Source organism: Stegodyphus dumicola, chromosome X2 (assembly GCF_044657685.1).
Source record: "Stegodyphus dumicola isolate Sdum_Otavi_A_Nest chromosome X2, ASM4465768v1".
NCBI classification, from domain to species: Eukaryota; Metazoa; Arthropoda; class Arachnida; order Araneae; family Eresidae; genus Stegodyphus; species Stegodyphus dumicola.
Window position 1 is genome coordinate 44689797 of NC_140781.1, and position 23175 is coordinate 44712971.

Consider the following 23175-nt stretch of genomic DNA (forward strand, 5'->3'; position numbering starts at 1 on the left):
CAATGATCAATGCAATGCATATTAATGTGTGGGATGTAACCAGGAGCATGCTTATTCCGCATTCAGAAAAATCTGATACTTTGCCCTTGTATGGCCATGTACTGTCTTGATTTCGGAGTGTAGCTTTAGATCAGGGGTTCCCAACCCTATGCCCACGGGCATCATGGTGCCCGCAGATCGTTTAACATGTACCCGCCGCTGTGCGATCACAGTACAAATGTTTTAGTTTTGAATAAAATTCGATGTGAAAGTTTTCTCATTTTTAGTGAAATAGAAATTGCGTCCAACATAGATACCAGACCAAAGTGAAATGCGACCGATCTCTTTTTTTATGTGCATGTATTATTAACTCTATTCAACTATAAATTCACTTTGAAAAAGTAAATGGTGCCCACCGTTCACCAGATATTCAAGAATGTGCTCTTAGGAACAAAACGCTGGAGACTCCTGCTTAGGTGCAGGATCCGGACGATGCTCGATTAGTCTATGCAAGCCGCCCGGGTGTCCGGACCTGCTCTTACTTGTCACCTGTAATTTATTTGTAAAATATAAAATGAAATATTTAATCGGTTCTTTTACTTTTTTGGTAATAGCGATCCAATTGTTTGAAAGGATGTATTGTAGTCTCGTTGGTCATCTGTATCTGTACTATGTTTCAATTTTTCATTTGATGAAACGCTTACTTCTGCAGTTTCAAAACCACTAACAATTTCATTGCTCTCACATTATGTATCATTTGCGCGTTTTTTTCACAAAGCTTCAAATTTGAATCACACTGTTTATTCTCTTAGACAGAGATTCGAGTAATTATGGAATAAAAATTAAATACTTAACATGATTCTCTTGGAGAATTTGCAGCTTGTGTACAAAACCCCTCTAAATAAAGACCTAGCTCCGCCTCTGATCAGAGGAATAAAACTCTAAAGCTTTTTCTGATACTCTAATGCGTACTTTCTGAAGTATATTTGATGCAATTAAGACACAATAACACGCCGAATAAATACTAATTCAGAAGTCAAACAACAAAAATCAGCGTTATATTTACCAAATTTTCACAGGACTAGTTTCGATGGTTTTACCGAACCACCATCTTCAGCTGCAAAACCGCAAATGAACCAGATAGGAAATAATGATTAGATAAGATAAGAAAGCCTGGACAAGAATAAGCAAGTGGCGCCATCTGTTGGTGAAACCAGAACTAAAACATAATTTCTTTAAAGGCCGAAGGCAAATTTGGATTGGAATTAGGATCGTTAACTAGAACAGAAAGATTTTTATGAATGTGAAATGCCTCTAGAAAATCCAGTTCTCCAATGGAAGATGTTTTTTGAATAATTTTGGCAGCAGAAAAACTGAAAGTGTGGTTTTCGGACCAACAATGTTGAGCAACAGAAGACTTCTGTGTTTCCTTTTTTCTAACATATGCCTCATGTTCCTTGACGCGAAATTTTAAGGCTCTCTTAGTTTGGCCAATGTAAATTAAACCACACTGGCAAGGAATCCTATAAATACCCCAGGAATTCATATCCGGAATGGGGTCCTTGAGTATGGAACTCGGAATTTTATTGATGGGAGAATAAACAACCCGAAAGTTAAATTTCTGCAAAATATGTGCAACTTTATAGCTAATTGATGGAAAGAAGGGAATGACAACAGAATTTTTATAATCTCCTAAAACAAGAGTGTGCCTTTTAGTGTGTTGAGATGAGAATTTTTTAACTGATTGATTAATAATGTTGGGTGGAAAAAAGTTAGCTTCATTTTATTCCTATGTTTTCCGTGCTCTTCAAGTTTGCTCCTCCAAACTAGCCCTTGATGAAGAACTAAATTACTTAAAAGCAATAGCTATTGACAGGGGCTTTCCACCCAACATTATTAATCAAGCAGTTAAAAAATTCTCATCTCAACACACTAAAAGGCACACTCTTGTTTTAGGAGATTATAAAAATTCTGTTGTCATTCCCTTCTTTCCATCAATTAGCTATAAAGTTGCACATATTTTGCAGAAATTTAACTTTCGGTTTGTTTATTCTCCCATCAATAAAATTCCGAGTTCCATACTCAAGGACCCCATTCCGGATATGAATTCCTGGTGTATTTATAGGATTCCTTGCCAGTGTGGTTTAATTTACATTGGTCGAACTAAGAGAGCCTTAAAATTTCGCGTCAAGGAACATGAGGCATATGTTAGAAAAAAGGAAACACAGAAGTCTTCTGTTGCTCAACATTGTTGGTCCGAAAACCACACTTTCAGTTTTTCTGCTGCCAAAATTATTCAAAAAACATCTTCCATTGGAGAACTGGATTTTCTAGAGGCATTTCACATTCATAAAAATCTTTCTGTTCTAGTTAACGATCCTAATTCCAATCCAAATTTGCCTTCGGCCTTTAAAGAAATTATGTTTTAGTTCTGGTTTCACCAACAGATGGCGCCACTTGCTTGTTCTTGTCCAGGCTTTCTTATCTTATCTAATCATTATTTCCTATCTGGTTCATTTGCGGTTTTGCAGCTGAAGATGGTGGTTCGGTAAAACCATCGAAACTAGTCCTGTGAAAATTTGGTAAATACAACGCTGATTTTTGTTGTTTGACTTTTGAATTATATTTGATGCAGTTAAGAAGTAAAAGATAAACGACGAAATGACAGATCAGTTTTCTTTTTATTTACAAAAAAATTTTAATCTTCAATCAAAAATGAGTAAGTATGCTATTATTTAAATTTAAAATGTGACTGTATTCGGCACAAAACAAGAAAAGATGTATTATCTAGTCAATATCTCCACTAAAGACATTTACAACATTAAAGCTAAAACGCGCTGTACGTAATGAATTAAGCCTAAGTTACAACATTAAGCTAAACGTGCTGTATGTAAGATCATGGCAAATTCCTTTAAGTTTATCAGCCTGGTTTCTGGGTTGCATTCGAAGACAACTTTTTGAAGAAATCTAACTCATATTTATACTGCACATAAGGAATTCTGTAATACAGTCAGCTAGTTTAACCACTAGGAGTAGAACCCCGGACACACTACCGGTGCTCTTCTTTTTTTTTTTTTTTTTTTTTCGGGGGGGGGCTTAACTACATACGCCACTTCTGTTTGACTGCTTTCCATAAAATACTAACTTAAGACAATGGGAATCGGTAATAAGAGACAAATATTTTTTTGTTTAACACGGAATATTATACATTAATATGAACATGATATATAATAAAAACATTAATACTGCAAGGAATAAACTTGAATAAACATTAAATGCAGTTATTCATGTGGATACCTGGTGTGCTATGAAACCGAGATGTTAGTTTTAATTGGAAAGAAAATAATCCTTTCCGTACTTATTAAGAAATAACTGAAGCATTTTAGGACAGATATTTCATATTTCAATCAATGCAATATGCTTGATTCCAGTGTATGAATTTCTTGGTTATCATTATACATAAAAATTTATTCTAAACTTTGTTTATTTTTCCTTGATCCACACGCAAGAGAAATAGTCCAAATTATGAAACATTTTTTACACATTTAAAGAATTTAATATTTGAAACTTATTTTATTTGTTTCTAAAATTGTAAATTATAAGAGTAGGCTATCTAATATTTGTAAGATAATCTTTGAAACACTGTATTTGCGACAATCTTGCCTCAAATAATTCGTAAATCATATTCCGAAATATGTTTAAATATAACCCAACTATTAATACGATCTCAACTGCATGCAGCTGATTTGCGTTGCTAATAAAGGCATATTTAAGCATCATATATTGAGAATGCATCATCACTGCTAGTGGGAATAATTGAAAACTCTTTAGAACGAGGGTTTAAAATTCTGTGTAGTTCGCTGGCAGTGTATACTTGCAGATTCTAGCAGCCAACAACAGTACATGTAATTAATTTATTACGCAGTCCAATGGAATTTTCTGTACTTTTCCCATCGGATAAATTTTCCGAAGATATTAATCTTATCTTTTTCTGTTTTCTGAATAATGTAGTTAAACAATTAAGCATTATCATTTGTCCCCCCTGAACCAAGATTAGATAAAACAAAGGTGAAAAAGAGGAGAAATCAAACATTTTTAGGCAACATTATGGGTAAGTAATACACGTTTTTAAGAAATAATTATTTATTATGTTTCATGTATACCATATGTTTGATAATTAATAACTAAAATTCTCATTAAAAGTATCAAATATCGAGTTTTTTCATTTAATTTCCTAAACTGCAAACCTGAATAAGATCAATAACAATAAAAACGTTAGTTTGAAATATGAGTAGTTTTAGGTTTTATGATTAACTACATAGCTAAAGAATATTAATTTTCACCGAAGAATAAAGCAAATGCTTTCTTATAAGATTTCATCTGAAAATGGGGAAAAATAAAGTGAAAGCGAACGAATGATCAAGTTGATGAATTCTGTTATGAAGTTAATAAAATCAACTTTTTAATAGCCTCAAATTTTAGAAACTCAAATTCGGCTAATTTTGGAAAGTGTAAGTTAGTATCTTATTTTACTGCACTGCTATTCAAAATCTGTATATATTTTCAATTAATCGATTAATCGATTTTATTATAATCATATATTTTCAATTAATTAAAATCGTACTTTTTTCATTTCAATTTCATTGTATATATTAATTTATTTTCATTTTATATATTTTCATTTTTATATCGTATTTATTTAATCGTATATTTTAAATTAATCTATCTAGGCTCATTGAATTAAAGTATAATTAAATGTTAGTGTTTTTAATATATAAGTTTAATTTCTGAGACAACGAGGAAAGAAGCGTCGAGTAGACTACATGCATTTAGTTTGCCCTGAACCCTTCAGTGTAAGTGATAAAACGTCGATATCGTCATTTCGTAATTTTAGGGAAAATTTCCCAGAACGATAAGCGACTTTTAAGAATGGATATAAACTGTTCGGATGAAATATCTTCAAAATTAACCTGTAGATTGAATAAATCTCAAAAACGCACAAGCATTTAAATTCATCTGCAGACTGAGCAATTTTCAGTAACACTTATTTTTAAAATGCAAAGATAGATCAATTCTTTCTACCTGGAGTATATTTTTTTATTATTAAAATAATGTATAATATACAATTTCTTTTTCGCCTGTTACTTTAAAATGAAACCCGGATAATGCAATATAGTGTTGCTTATTTGAATAACTTGTGCTTAAGTAAACTTAACCTTTCAATGCATTCAAGAATTAACTCGGGTAAGCGGAATTAAATTATTTCCGCGCACCCGAGTAAATAAGTTCAAGAACTTTTATTTATTTATTTATTTATTTTGTCAGATGTGAATACAACAAAATACATCTGTTACAGTTTTGAGTTGAATTAAAGAAAGGGAGTAAAAGAGGTTGAGTCAAAATAAAGAATAAAAAATTGGCGGAAAAAAAGACTACTTTCGGAATTTTTATTGGCGCATTAAGGAGTTAATGTAAATCTGTGTAAGCATTGTTGGAAATACTATAGTAACAAGAATCAGCTTAGACTACAAACTTTACAGTACTAGTTGCGAAAGTTCGATATCTAGGATGCGTTAACTTACAAGAGACACATTGGAATTTGGAAAAAAAAAAAAAAAAAAAAATTGAGAAAGCATTTTAATTGTAATCAGGAGAAACCAAACTTTAACTTAAATGTACTCATCTGCATTTTAATATGGAGAGAGAATTTATATCACAATTAAGTGATGTTGATATTCATCTGTAAAATGAAATTACTAGCTCTGAAATCTAAAGTTTTGATTACTGAAACTTTTTAAACTTGGTTTGAAATCTTTTATCACCATTAGTAGTCATTTAGTCTGAGGTTAGATTTTAGGATGTTAAATATCGACCAAGATTGTCTTTTTCAGAGCTGTTATATGAGGACAGTAATGGTACCATAGGTGTCATGTTAAATGCCGTTTCATTAATTCTTTGAAAATGAGACAGTAGATTTTGGCAACTGAAAATAAAGCAATTAAAAACATAAATGTCTCACTGAATTAAAATATGATTAAATGTTAGCGTTTTTAATATACAAGTTTAATTTATGAGACAACGAGGTAAAGAAGCGTTAAGTAAACCACATGCATTTAGTTTGCACTATTTCTTTTAGTTATTATTTTTTCCACCTGTGGTGGAAATCGGTCGATTCTTTCTACGTTTTTTTAGGGACAGAAACAAACAATTGTACATTTTGACACTTTAGCCTGATTAAAGAATACAGTGAAAGATATCCAACGAAGAAGTACACGAGCTATGTTTCATCCAAAAATTTAAGGAAATTTTAAAACCCAGCTTCGGGAGGGAAAAATTAGTAGCAGTAGTTATAGAAGCAAAGGAACCTGGAAAACTAGCGAAGCTGCTAGGAAGCTAGGTTGCCTGAATAAAAGGTTTCTTTCGCATTAGGAACCTTACTTCAGCTCAACAAAGTGCTAATTTGTCATCAAATTGAACAGCATAACTAAATGGTGATGGATTTCTGTTATGAAAAAAAGGAATCTGCTGATTTTACAGCCAATTTATTCACAAGAATAACATATACGTTATTTAATATGTAGCAACATATATGCTCATTGATTCAAGAGCTGTTGAACGTGTTATCGAATTAGTTTGAAGATAATATAGCTTAACTTCTGAAGACAGAGCAGAGGTATTCAGCCAAAGACAACGTTCTTAATTTAAGACAAGAATAGAGCCGCCCAACAGGGAGGGATAGAGGTTAGCGACGCTGACTTGCCGTACCGAAGGATCCAGTTTAAAACCCCGAAGAAGGCATGGATGGTTATAAATGTACAGTGTTTGTGCGGCATGGTGGGCAATCTAAATATGCGACGAGCCAAAAGTTAAAAAAAAAAGAGGTTGATGGTAGAGGAAGTGGGGGGGGAGACCCTCGGACCCGTGCCCTTCCCCGGGATGCCCGTTATCAAAATTGAGGGCGGAATGCTAAACAAAGTCGTACTGTCATCTATATACTGCTCAAGGCTCTTGCCCACGACAGGCGTAATCTTGCACTGCTTGCCCAGTACCTCCTACATACAAAGCCAAGTAGTGCCAGTACCTCCTACATACAAAGCCAAGTAGTGCCAATACCTTCTACATACAAAGCCAAGCAGTGCCAGTACCTCCTACATACATACCCATGCTTGAACGCTCTGACGTCACGAAAGTCGTCTCTCCACTATCCTCATCCTGATATTTTACATGCTGTTATATATAATTTTATTGTTGTGAAGAAACTAATTTCAGACGAATGTGAGCAAAAATTTTTATTTTCGACTAATCCACGAGATACAGTGTGTAAAATTACTTTAAATTTACTTCATGAAAAATTTTTTTTGGAACTGAATGACTGTGCAAAACTTCATAACCCTCAGATTATTTTGAAAAATATCATACAATCATCAACAAATATTTTCTAAATAATTACTGCAAAAAGTTAATTTGTTAAGCAATAATTTAACTAAGCAACGGAAATTGAAAACATTAAAAAAATAGTTTATGTATGTAGCAGAAATGAAATATGTTATGTGTTTATGGTACAAAATAAGAGAGTGAAACTAACCTATTTTTTCTTAATATTTTCAGACTTGTAATTCATTTTTAAATGAATATTTTCTGCAGAATGTGTATAATATTTTGAATAAAAAAGTACTTTTTCTATTTGTGTTGTGAAATCTTTGCCACCTATTCCAAAATGATTGCACGCATACACACACAAAAAAAGGGAAATATTTGCAATTATCATAGAAAAGTGCTAAAGCTCTAAGGTCTGTTATATAATATACTAAGCTTTTTCATCATAAACTAAAGAATATTCATTTTTGAAGATAAAATACTTTGTCAATTAATATTACTTTCGTTTATATTTTGAAATCAATATCTTGAAATTTTCTAATCTTATTTTAATTGAAACAGACGTATTTGTTACATTAATTTTAAACTGTAAGAAGGAAGTACGTACAATTTGTAGTCAAATACAATTCCAGATGACTAATTTTTATAGATACTAGCGGGCTGAAACCCGCTTTTCATTGTTCAATGTTCATGAGTTTCCATTGTAATTTCGCCGTTATTCGAAAGTTGAACCGAACTACCAGTGTTCAGCAATTTTGAGCAGTCTGCGTCCGCTTTGTTCACCTATGTATGGAGAAGATACTGCATAAACGATACACATGCGTAAAAGCAAGAAAACACCCATGGAGCCAGCCCGTTCGCCGGGATCGAAAGTTGGACCGAACTACCAGTGTTCATTGGTTTTGTGCTGGCTGCGCCCGCTTTATTCACATATGCATCCAGAAGACACTGCATACACGATACACATGCGGAAAATCACGAAAACACCCATGCAGCCAGCCCGCTCTCTCGGATTCGAAACATGGACCGAACTACCAGTGTTCAGCGGATTTGAGCGGGCTGCGCCCGCTTTATTTACGTATCCGTCTATTAGATACTGCATACAAAATACACATGCCTAAAATCACAAAACACCCATGCAGCCAGCCCTTTCGCGGGTATTCGAAAGTTAGACCGAACTACCAGAGTTCAGCGCTTTTGCTCGGGCTGCGCCCGCTTTATTCACGTAGGCTTCCAGAAGATTCTGCATACAGGATACACATGTGTAAAATCACGAAAACACCCATTATTCGCGTATACGTCCAGAAAATACTGCATACATGATAAATCACAAAAACACCCATGCAGCCAGCCCGATCGCCTTTATTCGAAAGCTGGACCGAACTACCAGTGTTTAGCAGTTTGCGCGGGCTGCGCCCGCTTTATTTACGTATGCATCCACAATATACTGCATGCACGTTACACATACGGAAGATTACGAAAGCACCTATGGAGCCAGCCCGTTCGCCGAGATTCGAAAATTGGACTGAACTACCAGTGTTCAGCGATTTTACAGCTCAGGCTTTTTGCCAAGTGTAATCGCAAAAAATTTCGGGTATTATATTCAAACAGTAGATTCGTTATTAAAATTCCTTTTGATAAACTTTAACATAATCGCACACAAAGGTGCATCAATATATATATTAATGCAAGTAATCAATCATAATTATTTATAATAAGAAAACTTTCCATATACCATGTCCGAGCAACAGAAATTCAATTTAAAACCCTGAACGAAAAAAAATTTAATCAGAATTTAAATAAATAGTTTAATTATTATTTTTTTGCAATTAAAATTTAATATTAGCTTTATGCGAACGGAGACATTATATTAATGCATTTATATATAATAACAAAAGCAGTGAATGATTACGTAGCTCAGTAACACAAATGAGCACGCTGATTTAAGCTATTAGACATATTAATTTGTATTACTCAAAGTTGCTTTTCTTATTCAGATCCAAAAATCACGAATTATTCGAAAAATGCACAAAAAATACGTATCTCGGCAACCGACAGTCCGATCGGCTCGCAATTTACAATCTTATAATTGCCAAATTTTGAAAAGAGGTTTGGTCTTTGTTCCAGACAGATTGGCAAATTAGAAGATTAATTAGCCATAATGAATAAAAATCCTCCACTACTTTAATTTCATCCCAGGCGAATGGCCTTGACGATTCCAAAAGTCGTGCGGAAACCATCTCCCCCTCTCCGACACCCGTCGCTTTCGAATCGAAGGCCGTCAACCAAGAGTTAGGAAGGGGAGATAAGGTAGTAGCGCTTTTTTAATGAATCTTCTAATTAGGCTCCTAATTAGCAAAACAGTTTACAACGAACACTAACCTTTATCTGAGCATCCGGGAAGTGCAAAATTCAAAATTTGAACGAATTCGGTTAATTCTTTCAAGAGTTACATATTTTTGTGCATTTTTCCGGCTGAATTTCTCTAATTAAGAAAAATGCACAAAAAACACGTATCTCAGCAACCGAAAGTCCGATCGGCTCACAATTTACAATCTTATAATTGCCAAATTTTGAAAAGAGGTTTGGTCTTTATTCCAGAGAGATTGGCAAATTAGAAGATTAATTAGCATAATGAATAAAAATTCTCCACTACGTTAATTTCGTCCCCCGCTAATGGCCTTGACGATTTCAACTGGAAAACGGATACAGCTGCAAACCCTCAAAACCCGTCGCCTTCGAATCTCAGCCTGTCCACAAAGATATCGGAAGGAAAGAAAAAGGAGTATTAGGGCGTTTTTAATTACCCCGTGAATTAGGCTCCTAATTCGCAAATCAGTGCAGAATCAATTCCATCCGTCGTTTCATCATCTCGCGGGTTTAAAATTTAAAATTTCAAAGAAATCGGCCGGTAAGTTTCGGAGATACCGATTTTTTGTGCATTTTTCGGGCTAATTACCATCTTTGCTAATTAAAGTCGCACGAAGATGCGAATGGCCAAAATGGCGAGCCACGGACGTCCTGAATCCAACGGTATGCTCCGCTAAGCTCTACACCCAGCCGTTTCGGAGAAGATGAGGTTACAAACAAACAAACAGACGCGCACAGATTTTAATAGTGTAGAGATTTACTAATATATTAGTTTCATTTTATTCTATGTTTAATTCTGACAAAGAAATAAAATTTCTAGAAATATAGTTGTACGTATACAGAGGAAAATGCATCTGATAACTCTATAAAAAATAAACTAGACTAAAAAAGTACTTTCATTTCTTCCCAGCTGTAAGGCCTCATACATTTGTACTAAGTTATTTTTTCTCAAAGGGATTTACTGTAATAAAAAGTAAGTAGCCATGAAGTTGCCTAAATAAACATTTATTCCCCTTTTTCTCACTACAATGTATGGTGTCATTTCCTATTATTTCTAGTTATAACTGTACCGGTAGAAAAATTTCAGGTAAAAAGTAAGTATTTTTTTAATGCGTTTTACACCCTAGTTGTGCTACTTTCTTAATAAAGATCTGAAATTATTCTGAAAATTTTAAATCTTGCCTTAACACTAAACTCCTTATTCCTTACAATTCTAAAAATTCAAGGCATTTGATCTATTTAGATGTTTTAAAAGTTTCTGCTGATTATCCTGATAAAAAATTCCAGTAAGTGCATATCAATTATACAACTTCATATTTATCATTTGCTAAAAAATTCTTAGATAAGTTACAATTAAATCATTTTTAGGAACAAAAATTTACTAGTTACAAGAAAATTATATATGTACATATTAAACAAAAGGGATGTTACAGACAATAAATGATAAGAATGAAACTTGAGAATTTTGAATTCCAAACAAGTGTAAAGTTTGTTGAATTTTTGCAATTTTCCTTTTTTGTTATTGAGAAAGATGCAATTACATATTCTTCAAAAATAGGAATCTAATTGAAAAAGCTTAAATGTATGGAATTTTTTGCGCCTATATTGAAAATCAACACTGAATGAATACAAATATATGCTCAAAAATAGTATTTTTCATATTGCTCAAAAATAGTATTCAAATCATACTCCAGGTTTATTATATGTTACAAAATTCAATCCAACAGTGAAGTGAACAAGATCAAAACCGGAAAATTACTAAACAAATATGTGTAAATAGCAAATGTTGTTAAAAACTGATTCTGCAAAAATAAAACATGATTAATAAATTTATGATTAGGGATTTTTAGTTTTAATCAACTGTTAACTTGTCATTATGCATTATTGTTGCCTTTTTATTAAGGAAGAGGATATTTAGTAAAATATATATTCAAAAAACAAACCAGCAACAGCCAGATCTTAAACATGTATTTGATTACCACCATCTGAAGTATGTTAAATCAATTTCTGTTTTATTATTTTAAGTATAAAATTATTTAAGAAAAGTTAAGATACGTATTTGAAATTAGGAAATGCAGTCGATGAAGGGCAAATCGGATATACATATTTATTTATTTAAAACCAAATGATATAAGCCTTCTGCAAGGGGGCGGGACTACGTTTCATTTTCTCTCGCCTTAAGGGCATAACAGCGATAAGTGGCTTCATGTGGCAACCATTCTGTCTGTAGATAGACGTAGTGTCAGCCGTGCCGTGGCTTTGTATGTAGGAGGTACTGGCTTGCCACGATGAATTTCGTGGGCTTGTTGTGATGTTACTGTCATACAACTGAGATAAGTAACAACAATAACAGAATTGAATAGAATGAAGTCAAGCATATGAAGGGATCTTTGAATCTTTGTGTGAAAAAAAGCTGAATTAAGATGAGGAGGTATATTAAATTTCGATGAGTTCTTGAACCAGTGATAACCATACATATTATTCTTCTAGGTAATTTGGCCTGAAAATCCACAACTTTTAGAATTCAATTTTTTTCAATTAATCCATCTAGGCTAAAACTGCAGCAAATGGACAAAGCTATTATGTTCACAACATTTTTTGTGATACCCGGAAACTTGGAAATTTTTTTTTTATAGAAGTCAATATCCAATAGACAGATTTGATTTAGGTAATTAAGTAAAATCAAAAGAACAAACAATTCACAAATCAAACAGAAGAAGCTAGACTTAATACCAGGAAGAGAATTTCATCGAATGAATATAAGTAAGAGAAGACTGCAATAGGACTGAAGAGACATAAAGCGGAGTCTAGAAACAAAAAAAGTCATTTAAGGTTAAAGAAGCCGTCCAGACGGTATAGTGGTTCTGAAGCCCACTGCGGCAAAGAAAGGCCGGTTCGAATCCCGGAGAAGGCATGGATGTTTGTAAATGTATAGTGGCTTTGCGGCTTGAGGACACTCTAAATATATGGCTAGCCGAAAGTTCTCTCGTGTGGTGACGGAGAGTCATCATCCACCGTCTTTAGTTCGGCGCCACTGTAGAGTCATTAGAATTTTTGAAGCAGGAAACATGAAAAATGAGCAATGTTCTCACCGGGACTCGAATCTGGACCTCTCGAGTACGCGCCAAGTGCCTTTACACCGCGAAGGCTTGCAGAAAGGAGGGAGAAAATACCAGTAACGCAATAAAAGAACTGTAAATTTTCTCATTTTTAGTTTATGTGACTGGTTTTTACTTCTGCATTTTATATTGCCTTATGTTATGCATTTTCAGAAGTGAATGTTATCATCAGATATTAATTATTTTATGTAGTCATCATATATTTTAATCATTGTTTTACATTTTTACTTTCGTCACGCCTTTTTTATATATATAACCGGTTTTATTCTACTATTATCACATGCTTTTTAAGAGATTGTTGTACTATTTACTATTCAAATTCTATTTGAAAATGCTGTTTTATACTTTTAAGTTTTTCTGATCATTTTCTGTAATCTTTTATTTAATTCATTGCATAAAAAAAGGGCTTTGTCCTAAACTTATATATATAGGGCAATTAATTTAGCTAGATTATGTGGTAAAATTCCAACCAACTTATTAACTACTTCTTGCAGTGAATGTTAATGAAGCATAACCGGACATAATTAACTTTTTGTGTATGTACCTTCTGAAAGGTTTTAACAGCGTGCTGCTTTTAATTCATTGTTTGACACCATTATGTTCAAGATATTACATTTAAAATTATAACATTTTTTTTTACTTACTTACTATTTATGCACTTCCTTTCCATTTAGGGTACAGAAGTGGGCTGCTGATTTGTGTGATATTTGTTTTACCAGCAGTTATTGCTGGTGATTGCGGTGATTGCTTCACGGCAGCTGTATTTGAGCATCGCCCCAGAGCTCAAAGCAATAGTACACTATCACCCAGAGAAATAGTATCTTCAAACCTTCGCTTTTATGAGAAAGCAGCATCATTAGCGGCCAAGAATGTGAGTTACTTTGAAGATTTTAGTTCTTTTTTAAAAGGTCAAAACCTTTTCTCTCTGATTATGGTCATCGTTCCGACTGAAAAACGTGCCTTTACTATCACGTTAAAAATTGTTAAAAAATATTTACTTTTCATAAACTGCCATCATGATCATCTAATTAAAATTTTCGCTAACGCAGTTTTTATACTTGTGATAAATCTCGATCGTTCTCTAATGCAAGACCTAGTAATACTTTGTCATTTACTATTTTTTTCTTCTTGGTGTTTCACTCTTGTTGGGACTAATCTTCCCGATCTAAGCATAGTTCAGATCAGATCTATGAATTCATCGTGGCCAAGAAGGAAATCGGTCCGCTTGTCGTTAACCTAAGTCTTGGAAATGTATAAGTGACGGCACGATTTTGTCAAGTTCTGTCCTAATTTTTAAGGAGACAGATTTAGGGGTCTCCAACGCCTACTGTCTTACCACCAGCCTCTCGAGAGGACTTTCGGCTCTAGAGGACCAACCCTCCATGCGGAGCTTAATATCTAGTGTGGTAGGACTACACCAATGAGGAATTTCTGGTTCACTTTTATTTGTCCCTGGTATACGTACATAGATATATGAAATAAATCTACCACTAAAGTATCAACTGCTAATAAATATTAGACATTTAATGACACAAAATTGTCCGGAATAACTACTTATAACTGTATCATTTATTAAAACAAAATAAAAAATATAAAGGAAATTTACGTAAATATATTGCTTAAAATATAAAGCAAATTTACTTATCAAGGAAATAGATGTGCTTGTTTATTCTTGCATAAAAAGTTAAGTATTAATTGAATACTTGACGTACAAGATACAGAATATTTTAAGTTTTTTTCAAGTTGATTGATATTTTGATTTTGTATTCGTCAGTGATGAAGACGTCTCACACTGCGGCAGAGTACCGAAAATCTCAGTCATTAATCGAAGACTGAAATTTGATAAATGCATTTGATTCTATAGAACTTTCAGAGTTCCTACTTCGCAACATGAGAAAACGAATGTTCTAGATCCTATAACACGATTGCTTTTCCATGCTCTAAAGTGAATAAACCTTTCTTGAGACTGTTAAGAAGAAACATCTAACAGAAGCTTCTTTAGAGTGACTTCTGTATTCGCTTATAATCTCTCTCAACTCCCGATTAATTAGAGGTGGAATAACCGGTTTCGGATTCATCGATCCTGCCTAAAAAAAAAGTGGGTTTGTTTATTGTTGAACGATGGGAATATTATTGTCACAAACCATCAGAATGAAGCAAAATTTCTGCGAGAACTGCTAGAAGTAAATGCTGAGATAACAGGAGTAGTAGCAGAAAGTCAAACAGGATATGTCACAGGATTTAGAAACAGTTTGGACTGTTTTTATCCGCAACGATACATAATATGACTGTAGGCAGGGTGGTTCAAAATTCATGGTAAAAACTTGGGAGGTGCAGAACAAAGATATGAAGAATATTCACATAAGAAACCCAGGTCGCAATCCATTTATTTAGTCATAAATACAACTTAAAGTACATTTACAAAAAGAAAACTATGATGTTTTCGGATAGACGATTGTCTGATCACGGATTGTTTCAGCGGTTACATCGTCAACTTTGTGAAACAAATTCTTTCCACGTCAGCAGAAAGAATGCTAATCAACGACGAACTGTGCGCAGGCCAAGATTTGAAGAAAGCATCTTGACTTGAACATTGCGGCTGATAAACCACAGTCAAGTACAACATCTGTTGCACAAACCGTGTGCGTCAGCATACGATTTGAAGAGTGTTAAACAAAAATCATTTACACCTCTTCCATTTTCAGCAAGTACAAGCTTTGAATCCGCAAGGCTATCATCAGCGCCTGATATTCTGCCCGTAGCTTTTGCAGCAATCTGCATTGCAGCCGGAATTCACAGCTCACGTGCTGTTTACAGATGAGGCGACGATTATCCGCGAGGGTGTATTTAATGCTCACAGTTCTCATGTGTAAGCAACTGAGAATCCAAGTGCAACACAACCACATGCGTCTCAACAACGAATCAGTATAAATGCGTGGGTGGGTATCGTCTAGACGTTTTAATTAACCTATACCTTCTGCCCCAGCGACACAATGGCCAACGTTATCTTACGTTTCTAGAACAGGTGTTACCAGAACAACTGCAAGATGTTCCGATCTCAATTCGTAATAGAATGTGGTTCCATCCAACTTCAGCACTGATGTTCGCAATTACCTGAATGTTACTTTTAGGGCGCGATGGATTGGCCGTGGTTGACCAGTCCCTTGGTCACCCCAATCTCCCGATTTATGGAGCCTCAATTGCTTTTTCTGCGGACATCTGAAAAGTCTTGTTTATGTGACTCAATTGACTCAGCTGAGGATCTCGTTGCTCGAATATCAGTAGCTGATGCATGTGTGCGTGAAGTACCTGGCATCTTTGCCAGTATACGCCAGTCGCTTCATTGACGCTGTCATGCATGTATCGCTGTTGGTGGACAGAATTTTTAATAGTTTTTGTAAACATCTTTTTTCAGTTGAAGTGAGATACCCTGTATTTATGACTACATAAATAGATTGCGACCTAAGGTTCCTATGTGAATAATATTCGTATCTTTGTTCTGTACCATGAATTTGGAATCACATTATATAATCTAGAATACATAAATAATGTTAATCATTCATTAAAAATAATGGCTAAATCTCAATTAATTAAGTATATAGCTAACAATCTTCTGTTTCCCATTGACTCCTATCGCAATACACAAGTAATATTGTAACCTATTTTTCCTCTCCTTATGCAGTGCATAATCGGTGTAATTTGAAGATCCAGAAGTCGAGTCCTGGCGAGGGCATTGCTCATTTTTCCCGTTTTCTTCTCCAAATAAAATGCCTTGATGATTCACCACCAACATTTGGCAACTGGGGACTTTCCTTCCCAGTCGCCCTTTAAGTGGGGAAGAATGTAAGGTATTTTCTCTCTCCCTAGGACGTGGGCCGATTTACAAAATTCAAATTGCTTTTTTCATATCTCGAAAGCGCAACTTAGAATATATATTAGACTTATATATAGCATTGTTCTAACATAGGTATTTTGACACAAAATCGGACTTTTTCTGAAATAACATACCATTTTTTCCCATATTTCGATTCTACGACTCAAATTAAGCCTAGATATTAAATTTTGTAAAATTTGGTGCGAACTTTACGAAGAAATTCATTTTTTTAGTTTGCGTCAAGAATTTCCTTTTTTAGTTTGCCTGTTTTTAGTTTGCCACTTGGCGAACTTCTTAATATACGTCAACCAATTTTCCTTTCCCTTCCATTATGCCGGAGCGGAAAAAAAGGCACCTTGTTCCTACCTTTTTACATTGTGGATGAGCGGAAGAAAAGTCACATCATTCCTACTTTCAAATAACTTTAGCAAAGTGTCTAAACCACATTTGATGTTTTATCGCTTTCAACAAATATACCAAATTTGAAAACGCGCCAATATATAAATTCACGTATATCCTTGGAAATTTTGAATAAAAACTGTAATTTTTTGCAGATATGCTTAGAAATACGTCTACTTTAAGATGTTGGTAAAAATTTTATAGATTATAATGAAAAAAATTTTTTTAATTTATAAAAGTTATTTAAAAATACAAATTTTAAAAATAAATCATAAAGAATGAGTGAATTTTATTTGGAATGAACCTGATTTTCGAAATGCGAAAGGAAGAATCAAATAAATTGAATAAAAAAAAAGAGAGATTAATAAATTTATACCAAACTCAATTAACACTTAGGAGCTAAAATTTTGAGAGCTAATTGTTTAAAAACTACTCGTGTGATTTTTTACAAAACATGGTAGTTTGGCGTAGTTGGAGTCGTAGAATGCAAATATGGAAAATAATGTGTATGTTATTTCAAAAAAAGTCCGATTTTGTATCAAAATACCTATATTAGAATAATGCTATATCTAATACATGTCCTAAGTCGCGCTTTCGAGACGTGAAAAACGCAAACTGAATTTCGTCAATCGGCCTTGTAGAACGGGAGATATAGAACTGTCCTCCCCCCACCTTTTTTTTTTTAGTCCAAAGGAGCTTTGTCCCTGAAGGACAATTGTTTTCGTTTTGAGATTTTGCGTTGGTTCACTATAAATGTCCGTTTCACTTTTCAAACTGTTGCCACCAAATGTTATATGTTGTTTTATGGCAGTTTTTAAATAAGGTATGTTCATTTTTACTTATTTAACATTTTGTGCGATGCTATAAAGCTTTTGAATAATAGCTCTTAACACTGCGAACTGTATAAAGTTTTTCATAAATAGTAAGAACAAACAAATGGGAAACCTATAATATAATTCTCTGTGTGATCCGGCACTTTTGTTTGCGCAATGGTAATCTCTATTTACGTCAAATTACGTGAAAAATCTGAATTTTTTGCGACTTCAGCTAATATAAATTTTTTGTCAAAAACTTCCACATACTCATTCCACACACGCATAATATAAATTTTTGTCCAAAAATTCCACACACTCATGAAGCACATTTAGCAGTATGTTTATTTTAATGTTCTCAATTCTAACAATATATATTCTAATAAGGAAAGGTTATTCTGAAATTCTAAAAACGTTTGGTTAGAATAAACTTAACAAAACAAGTATTTTTAAGGAAATATATTGCGGAACTATGTAGTCTCTGATATGCATTTAAAAGACAAAATCGGCAAATTATCCGGTTTTTAATCTGAATTCGGGACTAGGTGGCTGAATTTAAGAATATCAGAATATAGGCTTAGGATGAAAGATCGCAAATGGGCGAAAGGCTTCATTGTCTTTAAGGGCTTTACATCTTTGAATGTGTTATATAGCTGGGCAGCACGAATGCAGCTTTTCAAGAAAGACGAAAGAACAAGAGGGGAAAACAGACAATATAAGGATCCGAAGAAATATATTCCTCTTGAAAAATTAAATTAAGCTATTGAAATGCTTCTAGAAACATCTGAAAACACTTAGGCTTCAAAATTATTTCCAGAAATATCTACAACTTCTTCAAAAGAAAAAAAAAAAAATCTGAAAGGTTTCAGATTTTAAATTACATTCAAAGGGCCGTTTTTTTAATGTTTTGTGTGTTACCTTTAGTGATTAAATATCATGTTCTTTGCACTTAAACCATAAAATTCAGTTCAACAGCAATGTCCCAAAATAATTTTTATGATGAGTATATCTTTAGGATTTCCAATACACAGGTCCAAACGCTGGAGATAAAATTTTTTTTTTTTTTTTTTTTTTTTTTTTTTTCCGTAGAGTGTTGCTATTGCTCGATTTTAAATCGTCGAGTTTGTTACTTAAAAATTCGTTAAAGTTTTACAAAATATGAAATCGATTATCAAACAAATTCCAAATTTCAAATTTGATCTTCCACATGCCCATATTCGTAGGAGGATTACGCCATTCAAAATTCGATGGCTCTATGTACCGTTGTTTTATCACAATGCGAGAAATATACATACATTCATGCAAATTTTTCATCATTTAAATTCTTCAAACATAATAGACTCTAACATTTGGTGGCAACAGTTTGAAAAGTGAAACGGACATTTATAATGATTCAACGCAAAATCTCAAAACGAAAACAATAGTCCTTCAGAGACAAAGCCCCTTTGGACTAAAAAAAAAAAAAACAGCCTTGAAAAGAAACTTGGCTAATCTTTGGAATATGGAAACAGGTTGTTTGGCGACATTTTGGTAAGGCGATAAAAGTTACTAGCTAGGACTTTAACAGTGTACATGGATAAAGTCAAGAGTGTGCGCAATGCCATTTTTGTGCAATTCTGGGATATTTTTTAAGTGAAAATAGGTCGACGTGTACATGGATACCATATATGTGCAATTCTTAAAAACGCGGCAAGCAGTGGGCGATTCTGCACTTTCTCCCAATTTCGCACCTAATCTTCGTCATGATTAAGCACTTTTGTTCCATAAAAGTTCTAGCATAAGCGTAATTCGGCTAGCAGATTGTTGGAAAAAAATTTTGAGTTAAAAAAAAAGCCTTTACTTCGTGAAAACAAAATGGCGTCAAAAAAAAAAAAAAAAAAAAAAAAAAACTAGCAGGTTGCTGTAGCAGGGTTGGTCACCAAAAAATCGCCAAGTTACCATAATCCGAAGATTAACCAAAAACTTATCAAGCTCAATCATACCTTCGGTGATAAATGTTATCTAAACAGTTTTTTGAAAATATCTTTTTTTCAACATTTAAAGAACTAGTAAGTGTTTTCGAAATGAAATGTTAGGAAATCTCTTAAACAGTATTTACCTTTGCGAAAAGAATTTTATCAATAATACAATTTTTTCTTTTTCCAGGGAGCCGACATAATTGTTTTCAATGAATTTGGTTTATTTCCTTATGAACCCAGCAGAGAATTTCTACGGAAATACATGGAACACGTTCTTGACCCGAAGAAAGTCGAGTTTAATCCATGTGTCGAAAACGATAAAAATCGTTACATACTTCACACACTCAGCTGCATGGCTCGGCGAAACAAAATCTTCGTCGTCGCCAATGCGGGCGACATTCATCCTTGCAACTCCGTATGTGACATAAGTGAAACTAAAAGCTGTGCCGATAAGTGCCCAGAGGATGGTGTCCTTATGTACAATACGGATGTTGTTTTTAATCCAGAGGGCAAACTTGTTGCTCGCTATCACAAAATGCATCCTTATTTTGAAGTTTTAAATGTACCGGATGAACCAGAATATATTACATTTGACACGAACTTCGGTAAATTTGGACTTATCGTTTGTTTTGATTCTGTTTTTGAAGAAGCTTTTATTTTAGCAAAAGAACACGGAATTGACACACTTTTATTCCCTACTTATTGGTTTGACGATATTTTGCCTCTCAATGCTATAGAGTTTCAACAGTCATGGGCTCTCGCTAATGGTGTCAACTTTATTGCAGCTAATGCTCAAACGCCAGGATTAGGAACATTAGGCAGCGGAATTTTCTCGAAGGAAACCGGCGCTGTAGTTTACACTTATGAACCGGATGGGGAATCTAAGTTACTCATAGGCAATATTAAAATAAAAAAATCTTCTAAAAAACCCGTAAAGAGCTCGATTACAGTCATAACAGAAGACGGCAGTTATTTAACAACAGAAACCGGAAAACATTTTCCAGAACATTGTTACGAAAGCAAAGTAGGTCCGGCAAAAGATCTTTATCGCGATTACAGGTGTTTCAAATCTCAAACAGAAAATTACACTCTCATCAAATTAGAAACCTCCGCTGGTAAAGTTGAAGCTTGTAACAATGAATTTTGTTGCTCCGTTAAATATTCCGCAAATGATATGCAGGAAGACTTTTATTTAGCCGTTTTCAATGGAACCAACAACGTTAAAAATTATTATCACTGGTGTGAAGAAACTTGTATGTTAATTAGATGCGATCCATTTGATGGCAAAGCATGCGCAATTCAACCTTCTGTTTCCAAAACCGTTTTTAAAAGTGTCAAAATGACGGCACGATTTACTTCACCTGCAGTTTACCCTACAGTGTCTAGAAATAAATTTAGGTTAGCATGTAAAAAGGAATGGGATTACTATACGGAAAAATCAGGAGTTACATTAAAATTCGAATCAAAATCTGATGAGCCTTTGCTAAAAGTAGGGTTAATGGGCAGATGTTATCAACGGGATCCTCCTTTCGTACCATTTTACAAGTACTGATAAGCTTGCCTCGGTTGAAGCTTTATTAAATTGTGAACAATGCTGAATTTCTGATTGAAATGTGATTTGTTGATAACTTGCTTATGATGAAGCAGTTACAAATGAAAATTTTCGGCAGTCATCATGCAGCTAACAGTTATTGCACAATACTTTTTTAAAATTGTATTACTTAGCGGAAACATGTATTTGTTACATATCTGAATATATTTTTCTAGGTAAGAGCGAAAGCAATTAAGTTGTAATTATTCGACAATTATTAAAATATTATTTAAAACCACATGTTGTCTTTCTTGCGTTGATTCCCTTAAATGTATTGTCTCACCTTTTATTTAAGTTTGTTACCATTTCGCAAAATGTAAGATATTTATCTTTAGATGCAGTTGTTAAAAATATTATTTCTTACTTTTTAATCTGATTGCTTTAAATAAACATGCATTTAATTCATGATATATCTAATAAAAACATTAAATATTTCTTCACTTTTCCAATAGACAGAAGATATATAACGTTCCCATGTTCAATTCTTCTAGTATCCTATAAAAATGTTTCGTTGTCCCATCTGGAAGATCTGTATGGATACTTTCTACCGATAAAACTTAAATGTGACTTTAAAATAACCCTTTTGGGCGACGTTGAAAACCTGAACACTTTCAGATTTTTTTTTAAATATTTCGGGGACCATACATTTACTTATTCAGTGTGTAGAAATAATATAATCACTATGTAATTCTTTTCCGTATGTTTTGTATAAAGAAAAGCTAAACAGTTTTATATTGAGATATATGATATGTTTTGTTTGTTTTTTAATTATGGCAAAGCACTGGAGGGCTATCTGCATAAGGGAAGAGATGCCTTCGTGGAAGACTTTCTAAGGGAACTAGCTCGTATACATGCTACATGTGAGGAAAACCACGAAAACGCGCATGCAGCCATCCCGTTCGCCGGTATTCAAAACCAGGACCGAACTACCAGTGTTCAGCGACTTTAGCGCTTGGCCGCTGGTTGGCCCGGGTTAAAACCGCTGTATTTCAATAAATATTATCCGTGAGGAATAAAACATGAAAATAAATGCTAAGCATCGAAGTTTCGTTTCATACCATTACAAATTTTCAGCGTGGCTTCTTGTGGTTACATAACACACGTTTATGCGGTATTCGAGTTCGATCCACATCTGCATTAGCACCTTCCTTCTAACGGCCATAAGCATTAGTAATGTTATTCTTGAGCTCAGCCAAAGTTCCTGGCAGCTGAAGTACGTAAACGAAGTCTTTAATACTCCTCCAAGGAAAGAAATCACAAGCTGTGAGGTCAGGAAATAGCGGAAGCCATGCAAACAGCGTTAAACTATAACAGCATTCGCTGAATGGTTTGTTGGCAGGGCGGATGTGTATCCATATTGTCTCTGGAATGAATGCTGTACTGTAACAACGAATAACCACCTCTCATATTATAAAACACAGAATGCTTTTAACTGTATAGACGAAGTTTGGGAAGAAGCTACCGCCTGTGCCGATATCTGGCGGCAAACTCGAATTTTATAACTGAGATGTAAACATGGATATTTAACACTTATTTTTTTGTACCATTCATTATTTGTGTAATAATTCTTAATACTTTTTTAAAACCCAATGATTCATTTATAATTATTACCCTGCATGTGACGTTAAAAATATCTTTCATAAATTACTGTAATGCAGTCAAATGTTCTTAAAAATTATCAGTTGATTATACTGTA

At 33.9% G+C, this 23175-nt stretch overlaps 1 protein-coding gene across 1 annotated transcript; it reads left to right on the forward strand.

Annotated features, from left to right (window-relative positions):
* Positions 1-3956: 3956 nt before the first annotated feature.
* LOC118180521 (pantetheinase-like) lies at positions 3957-21717 on the forward strand. Its single transcript, XM_035349607.2, has 3 exons — positions 3957-4090; positions 13520-13716; positions 20076-21717. The coding sequence occupies exons 1-3, from the start codon at positions 4087-4089 to the stop codon at positions 21438-21440; spliced, it is 1566 nt and encodes a 521-aa protein (XP_035205498.2). The 5' UTR covers positions 3957-4086; the 3' UTR covers positions 21441-21717.
* Positions 21718-23175: the final 1458 nt, after the last annotated feature.